This window comes from Hoplias malabaricus, chromosome 6 (genome assembly GCF_029633855.1).
Source record: "Hoplias malabaricus isolate fHopMal1 chromosome 6, fHopMal1.hap1, whole genome shotgun sequence".
Lineage (NCBI taxonomy): Eukaryota > Metazoa > Chordata > Actinopteri > Characiformes > Erythrinidae > Hoplias > Hoplias malabaricus.
This window is the reverse complement of record NC_089805.1, coordinates 29,724,964-29,743,519: the sequence shown is the minus strand read 5'-3', so window position 1 is coordinate 29,743,519 and position 18,556 is coordinate 29,724,964. Positions and strand designations below refer to the sequence as shown.

At 41.2% G+C, this 18,556-nt stretch overlaps 1 protein-coding gene across 1 annotated transcript in view; it reads right to left on the bottom strand.

Annotated features, from left to right (window-relative positions):
- The window catches only part of ext1b (exostosin glycosyltransferase 1b), a 78,045-nt gene that overhangs the window by 15,168 nt on the left and 44,321 nt on the right, over window positions 1–18,556 (bottom strand). The window contains exons 2-4 of the mRNA XM_066675930.1: window positions 1,783–1,876; window positions 1,227–1,334; window positions 83–202 (exon numbers count right to left, since the gene is read on the bottom strand). Of these exons, the coding sequence (XP_066532027.1) occupies window positions 83–202; window positions 1,227–1,334; window positions 1,783–1,876 (322 nt within the window). The remainder of the gene's footprint in view (window positions 1–82; window positions 203–1,226; window positions 1,335–1,782; window positions 1,877–18,556) is intronic.

Below are 18,556 nucleotides of genomic sequence, written 5' to 3'. Positions count from 1 at the left end.
TTTTTTAGGTGTTGGAAAGGGCACTGAATGCATGTCTGAGTGTAGGATCGTGAAAAAGAACAGCAGAGTGCTCATCACTCACTTCCAGAGTGGTGAGTACAATCTTCTCCACTGATGAGAAGTAGGCTTCCCACAGGAACTGTGTCTGCTGCCTCAAAGCCAGAATCTTATCCTGATGAATGGAGCGCACTGTGGAGGGGATCTGGAGGATAAAGGGAAGATAAAAGTGTAAAAAAGAGAAGAGGGGATGAGAGGAGAAAGGCAGAAAAGTGAAAAGAAGAGAGGAAAGGAAGGGAGAAGAGAGGAAAAAAAAGAAAAGGGTAGAAGAGAGGATAATATTTTTGAGAAGAGCAGATAAGGGAGTAGGAGCAAGGAGAAAAGTTTGGAAGAGGAGAGAAAAGGGGCACAAAAAAGGGAAGAGAGGAAGGCAGAAGAGAATAAAGTAAAACATGAAAAAATAGTGAAAGAAAAATGGAGAAGAAGGGAAAAACAAAAGAGAAATGAGGGAAACAGAAATAACAAATACAACTGGTCATGGAATGTACTAGTTAGTGCTGGGCGATGTGAGCGCAAATCAATATCACGATTAATTGTATATTTTACCACGATTACGATTAATGAACGATTATTATTACTTATTTATTTATTTTTGACTCTCATAGTTCAGTGACGAGTCTTGTACTGTAAATATGCTCCAGTATTAAAGCTGGGATATTTTTATCTAATGTTGCTGGGCGCTTGTTCCTCTTGTTTTCTGAGCGCTGTTTATCGTTGGTGTGTGATTGTGCTTTGGTCGCTGAAACTGTTTTTTCTCAGTGTTTACATCAAAACACAGCACGTCCAAACCTCAGACGCTGTGTTTTTCTTTGGTATGAGCCGATCAAGTCGCTTGGTCTGCCTTGGCATTGAGGTTGCTTCCATGTGGCAGAGTTACACGACTACAGCTTGGTAGCATGGTTTTAAAAAGAGAGTACATGAAGAAACAGTGGGGACATAATAAAAATAATCGATATAGACAAGATTATGTCTATTAAAATTTTTGAATATCGATTTCGATTAATTTATTTTAACTGCCCAGCCCTAGTACTAGTGCACTAATATTATAAATCTATAGAAGGAAAAGCATAGAGAATGAAAAGTCTACTTTCAGAAGAACTGGAAGGCAGTGGTGAAAAAGGAAAAAGAAATAGCAGAGAACTAATGTGGGAGAGAGGGAGATTTCTGACCTGTAGCAGGAGTCTCTCGTCTCCGATCACAGCGCCTGTGTTCCAGTCGATGACCTCAGAGAAGGGAAGCTCCCAACCGTTACTCAGCATGACGGGCACACAGGCAGCCTACACACACACAAACACAGTAGAAAGGTCACGGCAGTGTGTCACTCAGAGTGTGCTTTCATTAAATGGCTACACAAATCAGGCCACCACTGCATGAATTAAATGAAGCAACAGAATATACAAGGTATCTATTAAACTACCACGGAATTAAATTACAGCTGAGGACACACACTGACAAAATGTACTGATAATGACTAAAAAAACTACTACAAATATACAGACTTACTGCAGAGGGAGAGAAAGAGAAGGAAAGTGATTCCACAAAATATTTATAATGGTCAGGCAATGAAAAGGACAGTCAGATGTGTAGATATATAGATAGACACACACACAGAAAAGCAGACAAACAGATATATAGATAGATATAATGCAACGTAAAAGCAATAAGCACGGAGTTGAGACCGAGAGAAAAGGGAGTTTGATTGTGTGTGTTTCAGTGCCAGCTCACCTGCAGAGCCTCCAGGAAGCGGAAGGATCCGAGGCGCCGTCCTCGTGGAACCAGACAGAAGGTTGAGTTGTGGAGCATTTCCCTGTAGTCATATCTGTACAAACACACACACACACACACACACACACAAACAAAACACTTGAGAACAATTTTTAAAACAACATTATGTCTTCAACACACACTGCACCTCCCCCATTCACCCTCCTGCTCTCTCAGGTGTGTGATTTTCATCCTCATACACACACATCATGTTTGGGGTAATGAGCTGTGAGTCAAACCTGCTCACCAAAGACAAGCTGATTTTTAGGGAGTGAGTAAGTTTATGTTTGGGGGTGTGTGGGAATTTTATTCACACACACACCTTAATCTACACTTTGCCACACTGTGCACAGCTGGCAAACACACATTCACACACACAGAGTGTGCAGATGCCTTGAGAAGATATATAGGTGTTTTCCATATCAAAGAGACAGTCATTTCTCTGCCACATGTGCTCCCAGCTCAAGGCAGAGTCCATGTCACAGATGGGTCCTTCGCCCTTACTCAGACACAGACACACACACACACACACACACACACACACACACACACACACACACACACACACACACACACACACACACACACACACACACACACACACACACACACACACACACACACACACACACACACACACACACGAGTAAACCACAGCCAGGAGGCCAAAGGGGTAAAAGACAGTACAGTTATTTATCAGGTGGAAAATCATTCTTCAATTACTAGAATCCATGTGCAGGTGAAGGTTATGTGATCACACAGACACACACACACACTTCAGAGTCAACCTCATACGCAGAGCTTAGTGCCATCCACATACACCATTTAATATTGAAGTGTTATTGCTGACTCCTATTCTTACACAGTGTCCGCAAAATGGCTGCCCACACACCTACAATTTTGTCAGAAGTGGGGGGGCGCACACACAAAATAAGACACACACAGAACAGGTGTCTGCCTCTCAGACAGATCCTGCTGTTAATGTAGTAGAATATGAATGAGTCCAGACTGAGTGATGTCCTCTATGCCGCTGTTAGGATTACCTGTGCACTCCAGTGCAAGCCTACTAACAAAATCAGGGCTGCACAGAAGCACAGACGGCAAATTTGACCTGACGCACATCGGCCGAAGCCTATGTATAAATATTCACAATGTCCAGGATCACCTGATTATTCTGCTCTTCCACAGTGTCCCTGTAAAACAATGCTGTATCTGCAAAGATATTGCTACACACTGCGATTGTGATATATACTGAAATATTTCTAAAAAGGCATTGATGAATCAATAATGTTAAAAATGATAAAAGTCCTATATTTAAATGACCAAAATAATATACCTTTATAAACAACTAAACAATGCAGATATTGGAAACTTTTGGTGAACGTATCTGCTGCTGCTGCTGCAAATATAATAAATACTTGGTATTTTTCATAAATTTTAGAAACTGGTTTAGAAACTTCTTGAGGTCACCTTATGAGAAACAAAGCTTAATATTCTGTAAAATTATTAATCAAACATTCAACAGTACATTAAACATGCTCTCAAATATTGGTTTAAAATATGAGTCAAATCTAAACTTTGTCTGATATCATTGATATGTGTTTAAGCAAATATAAACTGTTATTGATATAATGGCTTTTGTTATTACACAACTTTGATGTGTGGCTCACTTGCATTTTGCAAGCTTGTGTAGTGTAGTCGTGTTAATAATGCAAAGGCAAATGTAATAACTAAATCCGTACATCTAGCAGCTCTACTCTTTACTCTCCACTGGCACTTTTACACTGTGGAACAGCAATTCCAACTACAGTGACTAAATATCTCTGCTCCTATAAAAAGCATCATCAGCACACTGCCCCAAACAAGCATTAAATAATGACTAGTAGAAAGGAAGTCTTCTGAAAGCCAGATGAGAAACACTGCTGGGAAGTGTCATTTGCTACAATAACTCATCCAGAGCAGAGGTAAATTTATGGTTTATTTATTTCAAAGAATCCTAAGTGGCCTATTTCACATATCTGCTCTTTCGTACATGCAGCAGTGCCATATCAGCCTAATTAGTACTTGCCCCGGGCTCTTCTGAGGCAACTCAACACACCATCCATTCTACTGAGGAAAGAGAGGGTGACAGGAATGTATGCGTGTGTATGGCAGTGTGACTGAAAGTGTGTGACAGAGAGAAGGGAAAAGAGAGAGAGAGCGTGTATGTCAGAGATGGTGGGGAGGGGCACACAATGAGAGTGAATGCATGAGAGCATGTGAGGAGAATTAAACAGCAGCAGTGTATTCTAGTGAATTAAATTAGAGCAGATTCTACACGGCCAGAGAACACACCCTGACCATATTACTGATAATGACTCAGACAGAACTGCCACAGTCTACCTCCACCTGCTGTAAAAGAACGGAAAAGGGAACAACAAGAAACAAGCGAGAGATAAACGTAGGAGTGTAAGAGAGAGAGTGAGACGAGGAAAAAACAAGGGAGAGCAAATAAACACAAAGCTGAGTAACAATTTAACAGCAAACTGTTAAGCAGTAATCACAGCAGTCTTTAAACTAGTAACTCACTACAACCACAAGTTAAACCACACCAGTGAAAGTGGAACTAACCTGAGTACAGTGCCAAGCCTCATACAGGTTAGAACAACTTTACGGAAAATATGTTCACCCCTTTCACGTATACAACAGACGATGATGGTTCTTAGTTAAAACTAATGTGACATGCAAGGCTCAGAATACAGCACACCTTTTCCAGCACAGCTTTCTATAACGTGTGTGGTCATGGTATTCCATTAGTGAATATATGACTGACAACATTTTTTGGCTTACCCCCAGACTGGGGAACCACTATGTGAGTGTGTGCATGTGTGTACAGAACCCTACTCTGGATGTGTGGTTATTTTCACAAATTAAGCTAATTTCTAACAAATAAAAAAGAAAAAAAAACCCATAACGGCACAAAAAAAAAAAGGTAAACTAGGCCTGGAAAAAAAAACAGAACAAAAAGATGTATTAATCAAGGAGGTAGCTGCTGAAACAACACCAGAGTGCAAACAGAATATTAGCCTTTGTGTTGGGGTGTCTACATTTCAGTTTTCGCACAATTACATGACCCTGCCAAACTGACCCCCGAGCACCTTTACGCCGAGTCTCCATGGCAACCCTGGCTAAATACTTCCATTCTAAGCGCAGTTAATTACTCGCGGGCTGCATTGCACAGAAAGGGGTTTGTGTTTTTCAAAATCCCAATTGATACATTTTTTTCTCTTCCACTCCCTATTTATGGAGATGCTCTCAAAACACACAGCCTTTCCCAGTATTCCTGGGGAGCTCGCCCGGGAAGGAAGCCAAAATGGCCGCTACTTCTGAAGCGGGACGATGAGCCTCAGGCGCACAGAGAGTTTACCCCCCACATCAATGCGCTCAATGACAAACGGCAACGTTCTGGAGCTACCTGCCGTTTAATGTGCCCAAACAGACGCAAATTGGGAGGAAATTATTCTCAGAATACATTACCGTGCTTTCACACTCAGTATCCAACACAATATCCACACAACAATGTAGTCTGACTACCACAGTTGACTTCAGAACACTAGCAGTAGCCTGCTGTGAACATACACATCGTGTTTATATATTTGAAGCCCCACTACGGTTTGCTGTGTAACTGTGATTTCTGAATTGGTGGAGCTCCATTCAGTAGGGGCGAGTTGGAGTGAGTGATGGGTTTAGTAATCGCTAACTAATCATTCGCATTTGTATGTAACATTACTGCGCTCATGAATGAATGCAAACAGTTCTTCATCTAAATGCCTCAACATGCAATCTTAAGCCCCCCTCAGCAGAGTAGAACGTGTAAATAGAGGACAGAGTACCGATTAATGGGGGCATATTATATCCCTTTTCCACAAGTTAACAACTTGGGGCTTTAATTGAAGGAACACTGGGTAAGATTTGGTATTTTTGCTCCTTGGCTCCCCCTAGAGGAGTGCGTGTGTGTATGCATGGTTGAGGTTGGGGGGTGCAAACGCATCAGGAAAGCAGTTAAGAGGAACTCCTATACCTATTTGCCACATACAAGCTAGCACAAGACCAAGTCCAAATAAAGCACTGTTGAGAAATCTCCAGTGACCAGGGTGACTAATTCAGGAAGCTTCAGAGAGACTGAGTGAGTGTGTCTCAGTGGAGTGTCCGCTCTGGCCCCTCTCCACACTCCAACACTCTCACTGTAGCTAATTCATTAGAGCAATTAGAGTTCATTAGCCAGCTTATGCTAGTTCCAATTAGCTTCCAAAGCATGAGATAACCCCGGGGCCTCGCTTGTTTCAACAAACATTACGTACCTATGATCTATGCCAGCTACACCAACACATGACTGATCCTGGTCAGGTTTATGTTTGAATTCTCGCAGCATGTCCGCCTGTGGAAACCTGGCTGTGTGGATCTTTGACTTGGAGATGTTTGTTTAGCATTTTCCCTATATTTATCACCATTTATGAACTGACTTCTCATACATTTATAAAACTTATCGACCATTTATAAGTAAATAATTACTAATATATTGTGTAAGACCCAGAATGCATTTAGACAGATAACTGCATAAAATCTGTTTTAGTTAGAATTTAGTCAACTGTAAATATTAACTGACAGACACTACCATTCATTCTTTACTATGATTCTCTCTACAAAACACAATATTAATATTCAAAAGCACAGCCACCGTATACAACACCATTAATCACAAGGAAAACTGATCAAAGCTTGATGAAAATGGAGGTTGGAGTGGGGTTGGGGCCAAATGATAACAATCCTCAGTGTGACTGACTATAACTAAAAATGATGACAACTTCATATAATGCCCTGGTCTGACGGCAACAATGAGAACTGATTGGATGTAGTAAAATCGTAGCAAAAAATGTGCCTGGTTTTGTAAATACAGTGGATCAAACATTCCCTGACCACATGGTTCTTTGGTGTGCTAGCCTGAATAACTAGTGGACTCTTTTGTCCACCTTCAACCATTCGCAAACCTGAGGAATGTGTAATTTGGTTGTACTCTCTAACTAGAGCTGACCTACAGCCTACAAGCTTACACTGTGTGTGTAGACAAGTGACAAAGTGTGTTCCCCTCAAAGACGTATTTAACATGGCTCTGGCCTGTTCCTGGAACAAAGCAAAGTGCAGAAGAGCACAGGCAGGCTATGTGTGTGTGAGTGTGAGAGATTGAGTGTGAGAGAGAGCCTGAAAGAGCGTGTGAGCGAGCTGACGTGTCTCAGACCGTCTCTACAGAGAAGCCAGAGATGAATCAGCTTTGCTCATCTTTCCCCCCAGCGCTCCCCTAACCCTTCCCTTGTCAACAGGATTGGCTTTACTGTTCCACAAACATAAAAAGCTCTCTTCACGCTAGCACGCTAATTTACTGCGACAAGTTTATCACTGAAATCTTTTCAATTTCTCCTCATCCTGTCGCCACGTCTCACTTCAGAAAAACTTACATTCCACACACACTCCAACTCAACTCAAGTGGTGACTGTGGTTGAGACCTTTGACGCTTAAAAAAAAAATTGCAGCAAGAGGAAAATTTATGAGACAGGAAGTGAAAGGACTCAGCAGCGGATGGTGGATTCCCGCTGGCTATGGTGTCAGTGGCTACGGCAGCTCATTGTGATTAGCATTGGACTGGTCAGAATGCTGCAACTTGCAGTTTGGACAGTTGTAACATGCAAGACAGCAGATGTGTTTCAAAGCCCTAGCCTCAAGCCAGATGGTTAGACCCTGCTGATGTGTGCATTTGTGTATGCGTGAGTGTGTATTTGTCTTGTTACTCTTCCATGTGTCACATGTCTTTACAACGATGGAACTATTTGCTGATTTAACAAACCTTTTTGGAAAAAAACAAAACAAAAAAACAACAAGATCTGAAAGACTTTTGCTTTCTGAGATTAAAGTACAGGTCCTCACAAGTATAGCTAGACCAACACGTGTGTGTGTGTGTGTGTGTGTGTGTGTGCGCGCACATGAGAGATAGCAAGAGTGTGTGTTTTGCAACATGCCAGTACATGTCTGGCTGAGGTGCCTCCAAGTTGTGCACGAGGAACACTCATGAACTTTTTAGTCACTTTCATCTTAGATCACATCTCCACCGCAGAGATTTTACTGAGATGTCAAAGCACTTAACCACATCCAGCTTGGGTGCACGCACACACACATACACACACACATATATGCAGGATAACTCAAACTGTCACTGACCTGGTATAATATCTGTCAACTTGAATTTGGGCTATATTTGTATTTCTTTTTTTTCTTTATTTTTGAGTTCTGAGTAGGCGGTCTTAACTTCACTCTAAATCAGGATTTGGCAGCTTGGCAAACCAGTATAGGGTCCATTGGCTTATGTATTACCAACAGATTGGGAACCTCACAACCTAGATATGTTGCAACATACAGCAGCCCTGTGGCTTACATGGTTTACGCCATGGTCTAAACCTTACTGTTGTGAGGTCCCCATTTTGTCAGTAATACTGTCTGGGCACGAGAGCCACTAGACTATTTGCTCATATGTCATTTTTATTCCTCCATAAAACATTCTTAGGACAGGAGCGATTGCCATGATTTCAGAAGAAACATTAGGCAAGTGAGTGTCATGTAGTGCATCAGCTGCATGACGTTTAGAAAGAGGATGTCACCAAAAAGCTAGGAGGCCACATGCTATGCTTCCTGTAGATAAATCTTGATCCTACACACACAGTACTGGATGTACCGGCTTTGTGACCATCTGGACCACGTGAAATAATTCTTCTTCTTCTTCTTTTTTTTTTTAATTGACTCTGAAAAACTGACTTAACATCCATAGATGAGACAACATACAACATCTAATTTCATTCATAAAAAGCTCACACCATACTTTGCTAAAATGTGTGCATTTGAACTTATTTTGCATTTCCAAAACAGCAACTTTACATGAGAAGTTAATCCATTCATAATTTTTCATTTTAAAAGTCCTGCATTTTATTTGATTTATTTCAGAGCACTTCTAATGGTTCATTCATCAGGATTTGTTTCTTCACACTGTTAATATCTTTTTTTGCGAGTGTAAAAACATATCTTTCTTCAGTGCATATCCAAGTAACTTACATACTACATGCACATTTTCCTGCCTACTTAACGTTATCTAAACATATGGTTGTTTCTAACTGGGTAGGCTCATGCCTAAGGACTGAATACATGTATGCGCGTAAAAAGCAGCACATGCATTCTGCAGGGAGAACATATGCTAATTTAGAACTAGACATACAAGTGTCCTTTAAAAAAAAAAGAAAGAAAAAAATATATACAAAGGAAGATGAGTGCTTCTTGAGTTTCTGTGGAAACACAATGTAGCGAAGACTTACTGCTCTTAAAGACCTACACATTTTCTGAGGTTCTGCTGGGATCTATGGGCTTCTAGACAGGTGACAGGCATTCCAGGGGGTAGAGAAAGAAAGATACAGTGCCATCTGCTCCAGAGTGTACCCCCAAAGGTGAGCAAAGGCTCCTAATTAACTCATTTATTTGCAAACAAATTCTAATTTATTCCATCTAAAGGCTAAAGCCACAGCAAGTCCAGACCATATGTGCCTCTGACAGTGGTGGTGGTGTGTGTTTGTGTGTGTGTGTGTGTAAGAGAGATTAAAAAAATTGAGTCATTTACCAATATTGACTAATTGATTGGAGCAATGAGCAAAGGCCAAATCATAGGCTTAACCTTTTTCTGCCGTCGTGGAGGACCTGGGAACTCTGCAATCTCCAGCAAGAATCCGTTTCAAAGAGAAGAGTGCAGAGTCTCCACATTATCATCATATCTGATGTCCTATTCTCAGGGTAAAGATTACAGATGAAGGGTCATGTGACTAGTCCAGTGCTCCTTATTATAACATACCTGCAGCAAGGGAGTGATACCACTAAGTCCTTTCCTGTAACAAGACTCAAACATTCCGTATAAATATTTTATTTTTTTGTCTTTAGAAAAGTACATAGATGAAAAACGTTTTTAATTGAAGCACTCCACTTAATAAAAGCATCAAAAAAGTAGGCTTCAACTACTCAATAGGAAAACTGGATCAGTGCCATCTCCTTCAAAAACCCATTGTTTTTCTATATTAAGATTGACTAGCAGGGAAAAGCCAGGCAATTGCTCTCCTAGTTCAATATCCACTCAAAGAATGTGCTTTATTGTGGACAGAGTAACATTTAGAATGATGGTTACCAAATGTTTTCTTTTGAAGTGTGTCTACTTTGTACATGAGAAGACTTGAACAGCCCCCCTACTCCACCATCACCTCCACCACTCCGACACATACATGTCTTTAGCTTCCAGACTCCACTGTAAATTATACAAAAGAAGTGATGTGCACATTGTATCTCAGACATTTCCCATGCTGTGCTGCCTGCAATACCTCTGCATCCCCTAGGGGGCACACCCAACACTTTGGGAGCCACTGATTTAGAGCATTCATTTACAAAAACTATGTACTGACCCAGTCTAACCCACATTGGTTCTTGGTCTCTGACTACAAAGCCTTGTTCTTGTCTTGATTTTGGCTTTAATGCTCTCGACTACACCACTGTGTTCTTTAAACAATGCAGTTGTAAGGGAACTAGGATCCACCTCCCTGCAAGCAGGAGTCCAGCAAGCCATCAGGGACTGGGCTGTGAAAAAGGATTTACAAGGGCATCCATCAAAAGGAGAGAGTAAGAGCACATGTAAGACTAACAGATAGCCATAGGGAGAGGGAAACATATTTCATTCAAGCACTTGTTGCACTGGAACTGGGTATAATACAAATATCTATCCAAAGGTAGGGTTGGCCACAGTGAGTAGGTTTCCCTAATGACGACCCTAGAAAAAGGCCCTTTGAGATCCAGCGTCACCTGATCCAGGTGTGGCTCTTGGCCTAGAATCAGATAACACACCTGGGGGAGAAGAGGGGGCAGGGGGGTGGGGGTGGAGAAGATGGGGAGGTGAGGTCACTCCGGGATGGTTCCGCAGACGTGGGGAATCTTTCCTAACAAAAACCTTCCATGGCTTTCTGAAGGCACCGTTCTCCGGCTGCCTTCGGTGTCGGGTTGCCATGACAGGAGCTTTGACAGAAATGCCCAGAGGAAAGTAGGAGAGGGAAGATGGGAGTTGAGTAGAGGTAGAGGGAGAGGAGAAGGGGAGAGGCGAGGAGAAGAGGACAGAGGCGGCTGGGCTGGGGAAGGGTAGAGGGTTGGGAGGAAATAAGGGAAAAGATGCAGATCTCTCCACTCATGCTGAGGCACACACTGAGCTAACTCAATGAATTATGCATTCAGTATCTCCAGCATAGATGGTGAGTACACTTTAGAATGTGGCTCTCTGGGACTGTTCAGTTTTTCTGTCAGAGGATTTATTAGGTTTCTCATAGTGGATGCTACACCACATTCAACCTGATCCTAAAGTAATGACACAAGCTGAAGTGTTCTTAGGACAGTGATCAGCCGTAACAATAAATCTACCACCTTGTTTCCACGCTCACCCTCCATTTTAATCAGCTCCACTGTCCACCTGTTGCTGTGCACACTTTATTATCCCCCTTTTACCCTTGTTCTTCAATAGTTAGGACCCCCAGAAACCACCACAGGGAAGGAATTATTTAGTTGGTGGACTGTTCTCAGAGCTGCAGTGAAACACACTACTGTATTACTGGGTTAGTGTGTTGTGCTGGTATGAGAGGATCAGACGCAGCAGTGCTGCTAGAGTTGTTAAAGCCCTCAGTTTCACTTCCTGGACTAAGAATAATCCACCAACTAAAAATAATTAAGTGGCACAGTGAGTGGGCACAGTTTTTAAAAACCCCAGCAGTTTTGTTATGACGTGGTAGCACAACACACCAGCACCGTCACTGCAGTGCTAAGAACGATAACACCTAGTCTGTTGTGATCTTGATTATTAAAGAAGAAGGCGAAAAAGAAGTAATGGTTAGAAAAGGATTGAAAGAAGAGTGCCATCCTCCTCCCTCCACCAATGCTTGTGGTGTCCCTGAACCAGACATGCTCCAGGTGTGTGTGTTTTCACTGACACAGATGGTTTAAATGTGGAAGACACCCATGAACATTGTACAATGTAAATGCACCCATACATTGATTTTATATATATATATATATATCTCAAAGGGCCTTTTTCTAGGGTCGTCATTAGGGAAACCTACTCACTGTGGCCAACCCTACCTTTGGATAGATATTTGTATTATACCCAGTTCCAGTGCAACAAGTGCTTGAATGAAATATGTTTCCCTCTCCCTATGGCTATCTGTTAGTCTTACATGTGCTCTTACTCTCTCCTTTTGATGGATGCCCTTGTAAATCCTTCTTCACAGCCCAGTCCCTTGATTTTATATATATATATATATATATATATATATATATATATATATATATAGAGAGAGAGAGAGAGAGAGAGAGAGAGAGAGAGAGAGAATGTGCACTTCTAAATCTGCCAGTAAAAAATGTTTATATATTATTATTTAAAAATGAAATTGAAAATGACATTGAAATGTTAATAAATGCTCCAGTTAAGTACATAGCCAGTAAAAAGAGTATTGTAACATCCTCAGATTTGATTGCAATTTGACTTAAATTGCATAATCGCTGAGATGATGGGTGTGTGTGTCAGAGTGCATGTAATCAGTTGGCACTAATACCAAATCCACTGTCAGATTCAGCCCACAATTAACCAAACCCATTGCAGTTTTATGATTGAAGTAGTCATTAGGGTCCAACAGAACAGGCAGCGGAGTGGCAGAGAGGAGGAGAGGCTAAAAAATGAATGAGAGTGACGAACACTCCTCCACTTTGGAGCAGGACTAATTAAAGGAGAGAACATGAAGAAGGTGAAAGAAGAGAGGGATGAAGGAGATATTTTAAGGAAATGCTGAAGATTCAGTGGTCGCCTGGCAACCTGTTCCTCTGAGTTATGGATATGAATCGACCGTGTCTGTGTCTGTGTGTGTGATAGTAAATGCAGGGGCAGAAAAGACCAACAGAACTAATTCCATCAGTGTGTGTGAAGAGATAAAGGAAAACAATGGTCAAGGTTAGGGGTGATAGAATGAGAGGAAAGAAACAGAAGAAAACAGAAAGGCATGAGGGAATGAAAGGGAGCAAGAGAACGAATGAGAGTGAAAGAACAGCCAAAGAGAACAAGAATAATGAAAATAAAAAAGACAGAATGAACAAAAAGAACCAACACAAGACAGATGGAGAAAGAGTGTGAGAAAACAAGAGCATGCTAGAAGAGGAAAGCATGATCTTACAGTGGCAGAGACTCAGAGACAGCAACTGACAGAACAAGAAAAAGGGAAATAGAATGAGAGAATGGAACGGGAGGGGCAAGCAAGGGAGAATGAGAGACAGACGCGAGAAGTGATTGTAAGAGAAACAGCAGACAGACAGGCAGACACAGTGAGATATCTAAGAGCTCTGTGTTGTTTTTGACTCTGGCAGCCCACTGTGTTTACGTTGGCCTTGCAAAACAATCTCGGAAAAATCTAACCCCACCAGCTTCCTTTCAACGCCATAATAACAGAGCCATTTCAGAGCTGTGACTGGTCCACAGCCAGCTGGAGACCTAACACAACAACTAGAGCAATTTCAGATCATCTCTCCCAAACTCTCAAAAAAATATATATATATATATCCCATACTATACATAATTACAGCAGTTACTATGAACCCTGTCTGCGTAAAGCTCATCCATTTTCAAGCAGCAAAAACCTGCGTCAAGCCACAAACCACAAACATCTAATTCTGTCTCTATTTTTTTTCCAAGTTACCAGTATTCACCCTCTTCCACTCAGACACACGTGATTATTTTACAATTTTACCATCAACTTTCAATTTCAACCTGATTTCAGCATTAATAACCTGGCAATGTGGTAAGTTATGAATAAAGCCTCAAAGCCGTAGAATAAAGCTGTTACTCCGTTTCAGACAAAATGGCTGAATAGAATTAAATTATTGGACACTTTTCACAGCCTATTGCCTATGCAGACAAAAAAATGTTTTTATGTCGTCAACATTTGATGCACTGATCTAAAAAGAGTATTTCAAATATTTAACAAAAACTGTCTCTTCAAATCACCTACTGCAGCTTTGAGCCGTCCCACGACGTTTTGTTGGTGGTGTTTTGAAAAGAAGCGTTGGCTAGCTCCACATGTTTTGGAAGAATCAAATTCTAACATTTACCCTGTCGGCTTGGTAGCACAGTGTGATTGGGGAGGAGCTGTGGTTGTGTTGTGGGTGTAACTGGCACTGACTAAAATTGGGGAGAAAACATAGTTAAAGATCAACGTGGGCCACAGTCTCTACACTTTTTTTTTGTTTTCTTTCCAAAATATGAAAGGACGGGGTGCGTGTCACTGGGCTATAAGCAATGTCAACTCCCTGGATGTGGGAATGAGGGACTTTTAAGCTTAGAGTCATAGAAACGTTGAGAGTGAAAGAATCCTTTTCTCTCCTCTTCAGAGCAGCTCTGCTAAAGTTAAGTGTCAACACACCATGGGGGACACAGAGAGAGGCTCTTAGTGCTTTGTGTCAATTATACTACAACCACAACAACAGGTACCACTGGGATACACTCTCTCGCTCTCTCTCTCTCTCTCTCTCTCTCACACACACACACACACACACATACAGACATACACACACAAAACTCTTTCTTCTAGACAGATAATGGAAGACTTACTTTGCCCTTTCATCCCTTTCAGTGGCTACAAAGCTGTCTGTCTCCATTCAGGCACTTTCTGTTCTTATGAAAAGCCAATATTGTCTTCTAGTCACAATCTCTCTTTAGATTAATGTGCTCAAATATTAAAATTAAATCCACGGAAAGATGACCCCATGTCCTTTTCTATGTGACTACTGAATTTCATTTTCATACACACAACAAAACGGGAAAAAAAGAGAAAAAAAAAAAAAGAAAATCCATATTAAAAACAACAATGCTGTGAAATCTTACGCCAATGCAGCTGTGGCCCTGTAACAGTAATTACATGTAAGGAAATGAAGTGCTCTTCCGGCTCTTTGTCACTTATCAACCCAAAGTCTCTCCGCTCGCTGGAGCTTTGAAGATTTGAGGAGAAAAAAAAAATAATTCAAAAACATCAACAAAGCCACTAATGATTAGAAAGAGGAGGAGGATAGATTACGTTCCCAGAAATGTCATTGAAAAACATGGCAGATGTGGTTTACTTGTGACGTGGTGTTCCAGTGGGAGATGCTCTGAATGGAGGAACATCCATGGCATAAATCCTACTACCTTTTACTCTCACGCATCCGAAGTAAGAAGTCTGCTTCCAAAATCAAATCAGGGCAAAACGGGGGAATGTTTGGAGGAGACTCATCAAATCATTTAACAAACCAACATCGACAGTCAGTATTCAACAGCCGCCTACAGAAAGGAACGCAGCTAAGCTTATAGCCCCGACAGCAGCAGTCAGGCTTCACCCCCAGCTGTAACAGTTCAAAGAGACTCAATAAAACATTTATGGCATAGGAAAGACACTCTCTTCCTTCTCTCCACTCTATATGACCTTGGGTTAAATGTGTTTAATTAGACTGCAGGATCCTGCCTTCTCCTCCCCCTCCCCTCCCCTCAGCTCAGCTAACCAAACCTCATGGACATCCATCCTTCACATGCTGCTGCCATCGTGCCTCTTCTCCAGCTCCCTACGCTTTCACAGCAACATAGGAGCAGCTCGGTACTCACACAGTGGCTTTAACTGAACTATTTGTGAAATAAAAACAGATATTTTTTACATTCCAATTAGACAAGGTGTGTTCATTTCCACTTTTTTTCAAGTTTTGCACTGGAGCTGATAAAGTTAGGAGAAGGCAGTATGGTAGCATTTTAATTGTATCCTGACAAATTACATTACACTATGCTTTACTGAGTATACTGTGGAAATTGTCTGTACTTTCATAATGCACGTCACTTATGGAGCCTACCCATAATCACTGGGCACAAGGTGGGGACACACCCTGGAGGGGGAGCCAGTCGCCAATCCACCTGCCAACATGTGTTTTTGACACAGGGAGAACACACCAAACTCCTCTCAGACAGTCACCCAGAGCGGGACTGGAACCCACGACCTCCAGGACCCTAATTAATGAAAATAATTGAAAGTGTCAAATGTTCTTCACGTTATTTTTTTTAAAGACACAACTAGATATGAATCAGTTCCAAATGATCCAACATCAAAACCAAATTTACTCATTGCGCGCCCTTGTAATTAAGTAATATTCCGGCTTCAAGATGAAATGCTTCTTGTAAGTTTGACCTATATCCATTTGTCTGCTTGTCATTTCAACACAGAGTAAAAGACAGCAATCATTTAAACCATGGTGATATGCTTATAGCACAGGCATACATTCGAAGACTTACAGACTGGTTTATTACTGACTTTGGCCAACTATACTTTTAACCATTAAAGAGGACCCAGCGCAGCTGAGCAAAGATCAGGCAGAGAGGGTGACTTTCAGCACCTTTTGAGGGCTGCATTTTCCCGCTCTCGACATAAGAGCTTGCTTTGGGGAACCGGTGTGAAGGAGCCAAACAAAAAGGTTGAGAGAGAGCTGAATGGCTGTAGGCCCACCAAATGGCACATCTGTGTTATGTGCTGCAGCTTCAAAGAGCTCCACTCCCACCTGCGAGTGTCAGAGCGAGTGGGGAAAGCTGAGAGAGACGCAGATCTGCATGTCAGACGACCACAGGCAAACAAAACGGCCGAGCGGTAAAGTGACTCTTCCATCTTCAAGCCAATTTCACTAAAATGCCAGTTCCAAACATATAATTTAAGTGTCTCAGAGATGATAAAAGCAGGATGGACTAGTCTGATGTGCATTTTCTCCATTTGAGCTCAGGACAAACCCTCAAGAGACCATGCAGTTGAAAAAGGAGGAGTGCAATAAAGTGCTGTTGTTTCATTTCCCGACACTTAGGAAAAGCACAGTAAAGGTCATGATTTCTTCAATTTTTTTTTTCTTTTGAAAGAGCGATGAGATAGTAGAGGAAAATTACTTTCAGAACAGAAACACACAGAAGACTGAGAGATTATATATTATTAAACTATAGTAGTAAAGCACAAAAAACACCATATAGCACACTGCATTGTCCCAAATACCTTACACTGACCTTTCCAACTTAGAGCACATGCATATGTGGCTGTGAATTTGACTATGCATTCACACATCTAAAGCAGTGCTTTCAAGGGGGTGCTTGTAGGAAAGCTTCATCCCTTCCATGCGACAACAAAGCCTTGGTTCTGTGGTGTGAAGCTGTGAAGGATTGCCTCTGTGGTCATTGCGTCAGCGCTGCGCTGCTCATGTTGACACTTCTGGTGTCACGGTACGGTCATCAAACAAAGAGGAACTACTCTAAGCACCAAAGCTGGCAAAATCACAAAATGCAGGAAATGATCTGACCTTGCCCGATTAAAATTTATTTTATGCTAGAGCCATAAAGGAACATACAAAAAAAGGACAGCGGTCAGCAATTGTCATCTGCTGAACATTTTGAAATGAACAGATTGGAAGATTAGCATCAGCTAGCAAGCTAAACTGACACCGCTAATATAAACTGTAAAAATACAAATGCAAACAATGATACCGAATAGTAATTGTGTTTCAAACCGATTTTTAGGAAAAACTGATAAAGAACGGATTAATGTTTTGTGTGAGGACTTTTGGCAGCTGTGATTAGCCGAGGTGCTAACATAGCACAACACAGCTATAGAGTAGCCATAAAGAGTAAAATCGCACAAGATCAAAGTCTCTTAAAGGCCTGCGGCATCACTCTTTGGTGTTTATTCAAGCCAGAGGGAACAAATGTTAGCATTGTAATTAGCATCCTCTTTGCTTTGTTCTTAAGGGCCGCTATATGTATCCTTGAGCAATGGCACTATTGTTCGAGGATGCAATTTGCATTTCACCAAAATTGCATTTAATATGACGTTTCACATCCCAAATGTGTTTTATTTTCCCCCTGAATTCTAAAACACAAAAAGGTTTTTACTATGAATTACACTGTTAAGAATATAATTTTGTGGGAACCATTTTATTACAACTTGGACTTTAGCCCAGAAGCCATGATTTTGATACTTCAATCTTATAAAATTCAAGTATATTTAATATACACCGTCTCTGGTGTACTCCTGTGCATATCTGACCTTTTCCCTGTTCTAACACATCCATTTCCATTAGCTTGTTCATTAGCTGGTTAGATGGAACAGATGTGTCAGAACACGAAAAAGACCAAACTATGCAGAGCAAGGGTACTCCAGGATCAGAGACAGGGTTAACAACACTAGAATCAGGGTTAGGAAGAACTCATCTGCAGTAATTCAGATGGACAAAGGTGCTAAAAACATAACTGTGGTCTTTTTATCTTCAGTGATTAAAATAATTAGTTAATTTCTAGATGTAATAAAAAAAAAAATAATCATACGTCCTCCAGATCCAGAACCGTTGACCCATGGCACAGGTTTCATATGCCTCATAGACACTGTATATAACACATATGTATCTCAAATACTTGACAAGACTAAGTAATAACATTTCTGTATATGGGCCAAGCACTTTCCTACAGGACTACAAATCACCCTGATCTAAATGCAATCTGCTCTAGCATTCAGATGCTGCTGAAGGTGCTGATTAACTGGGTCAGTTGTGTTAGATTAAG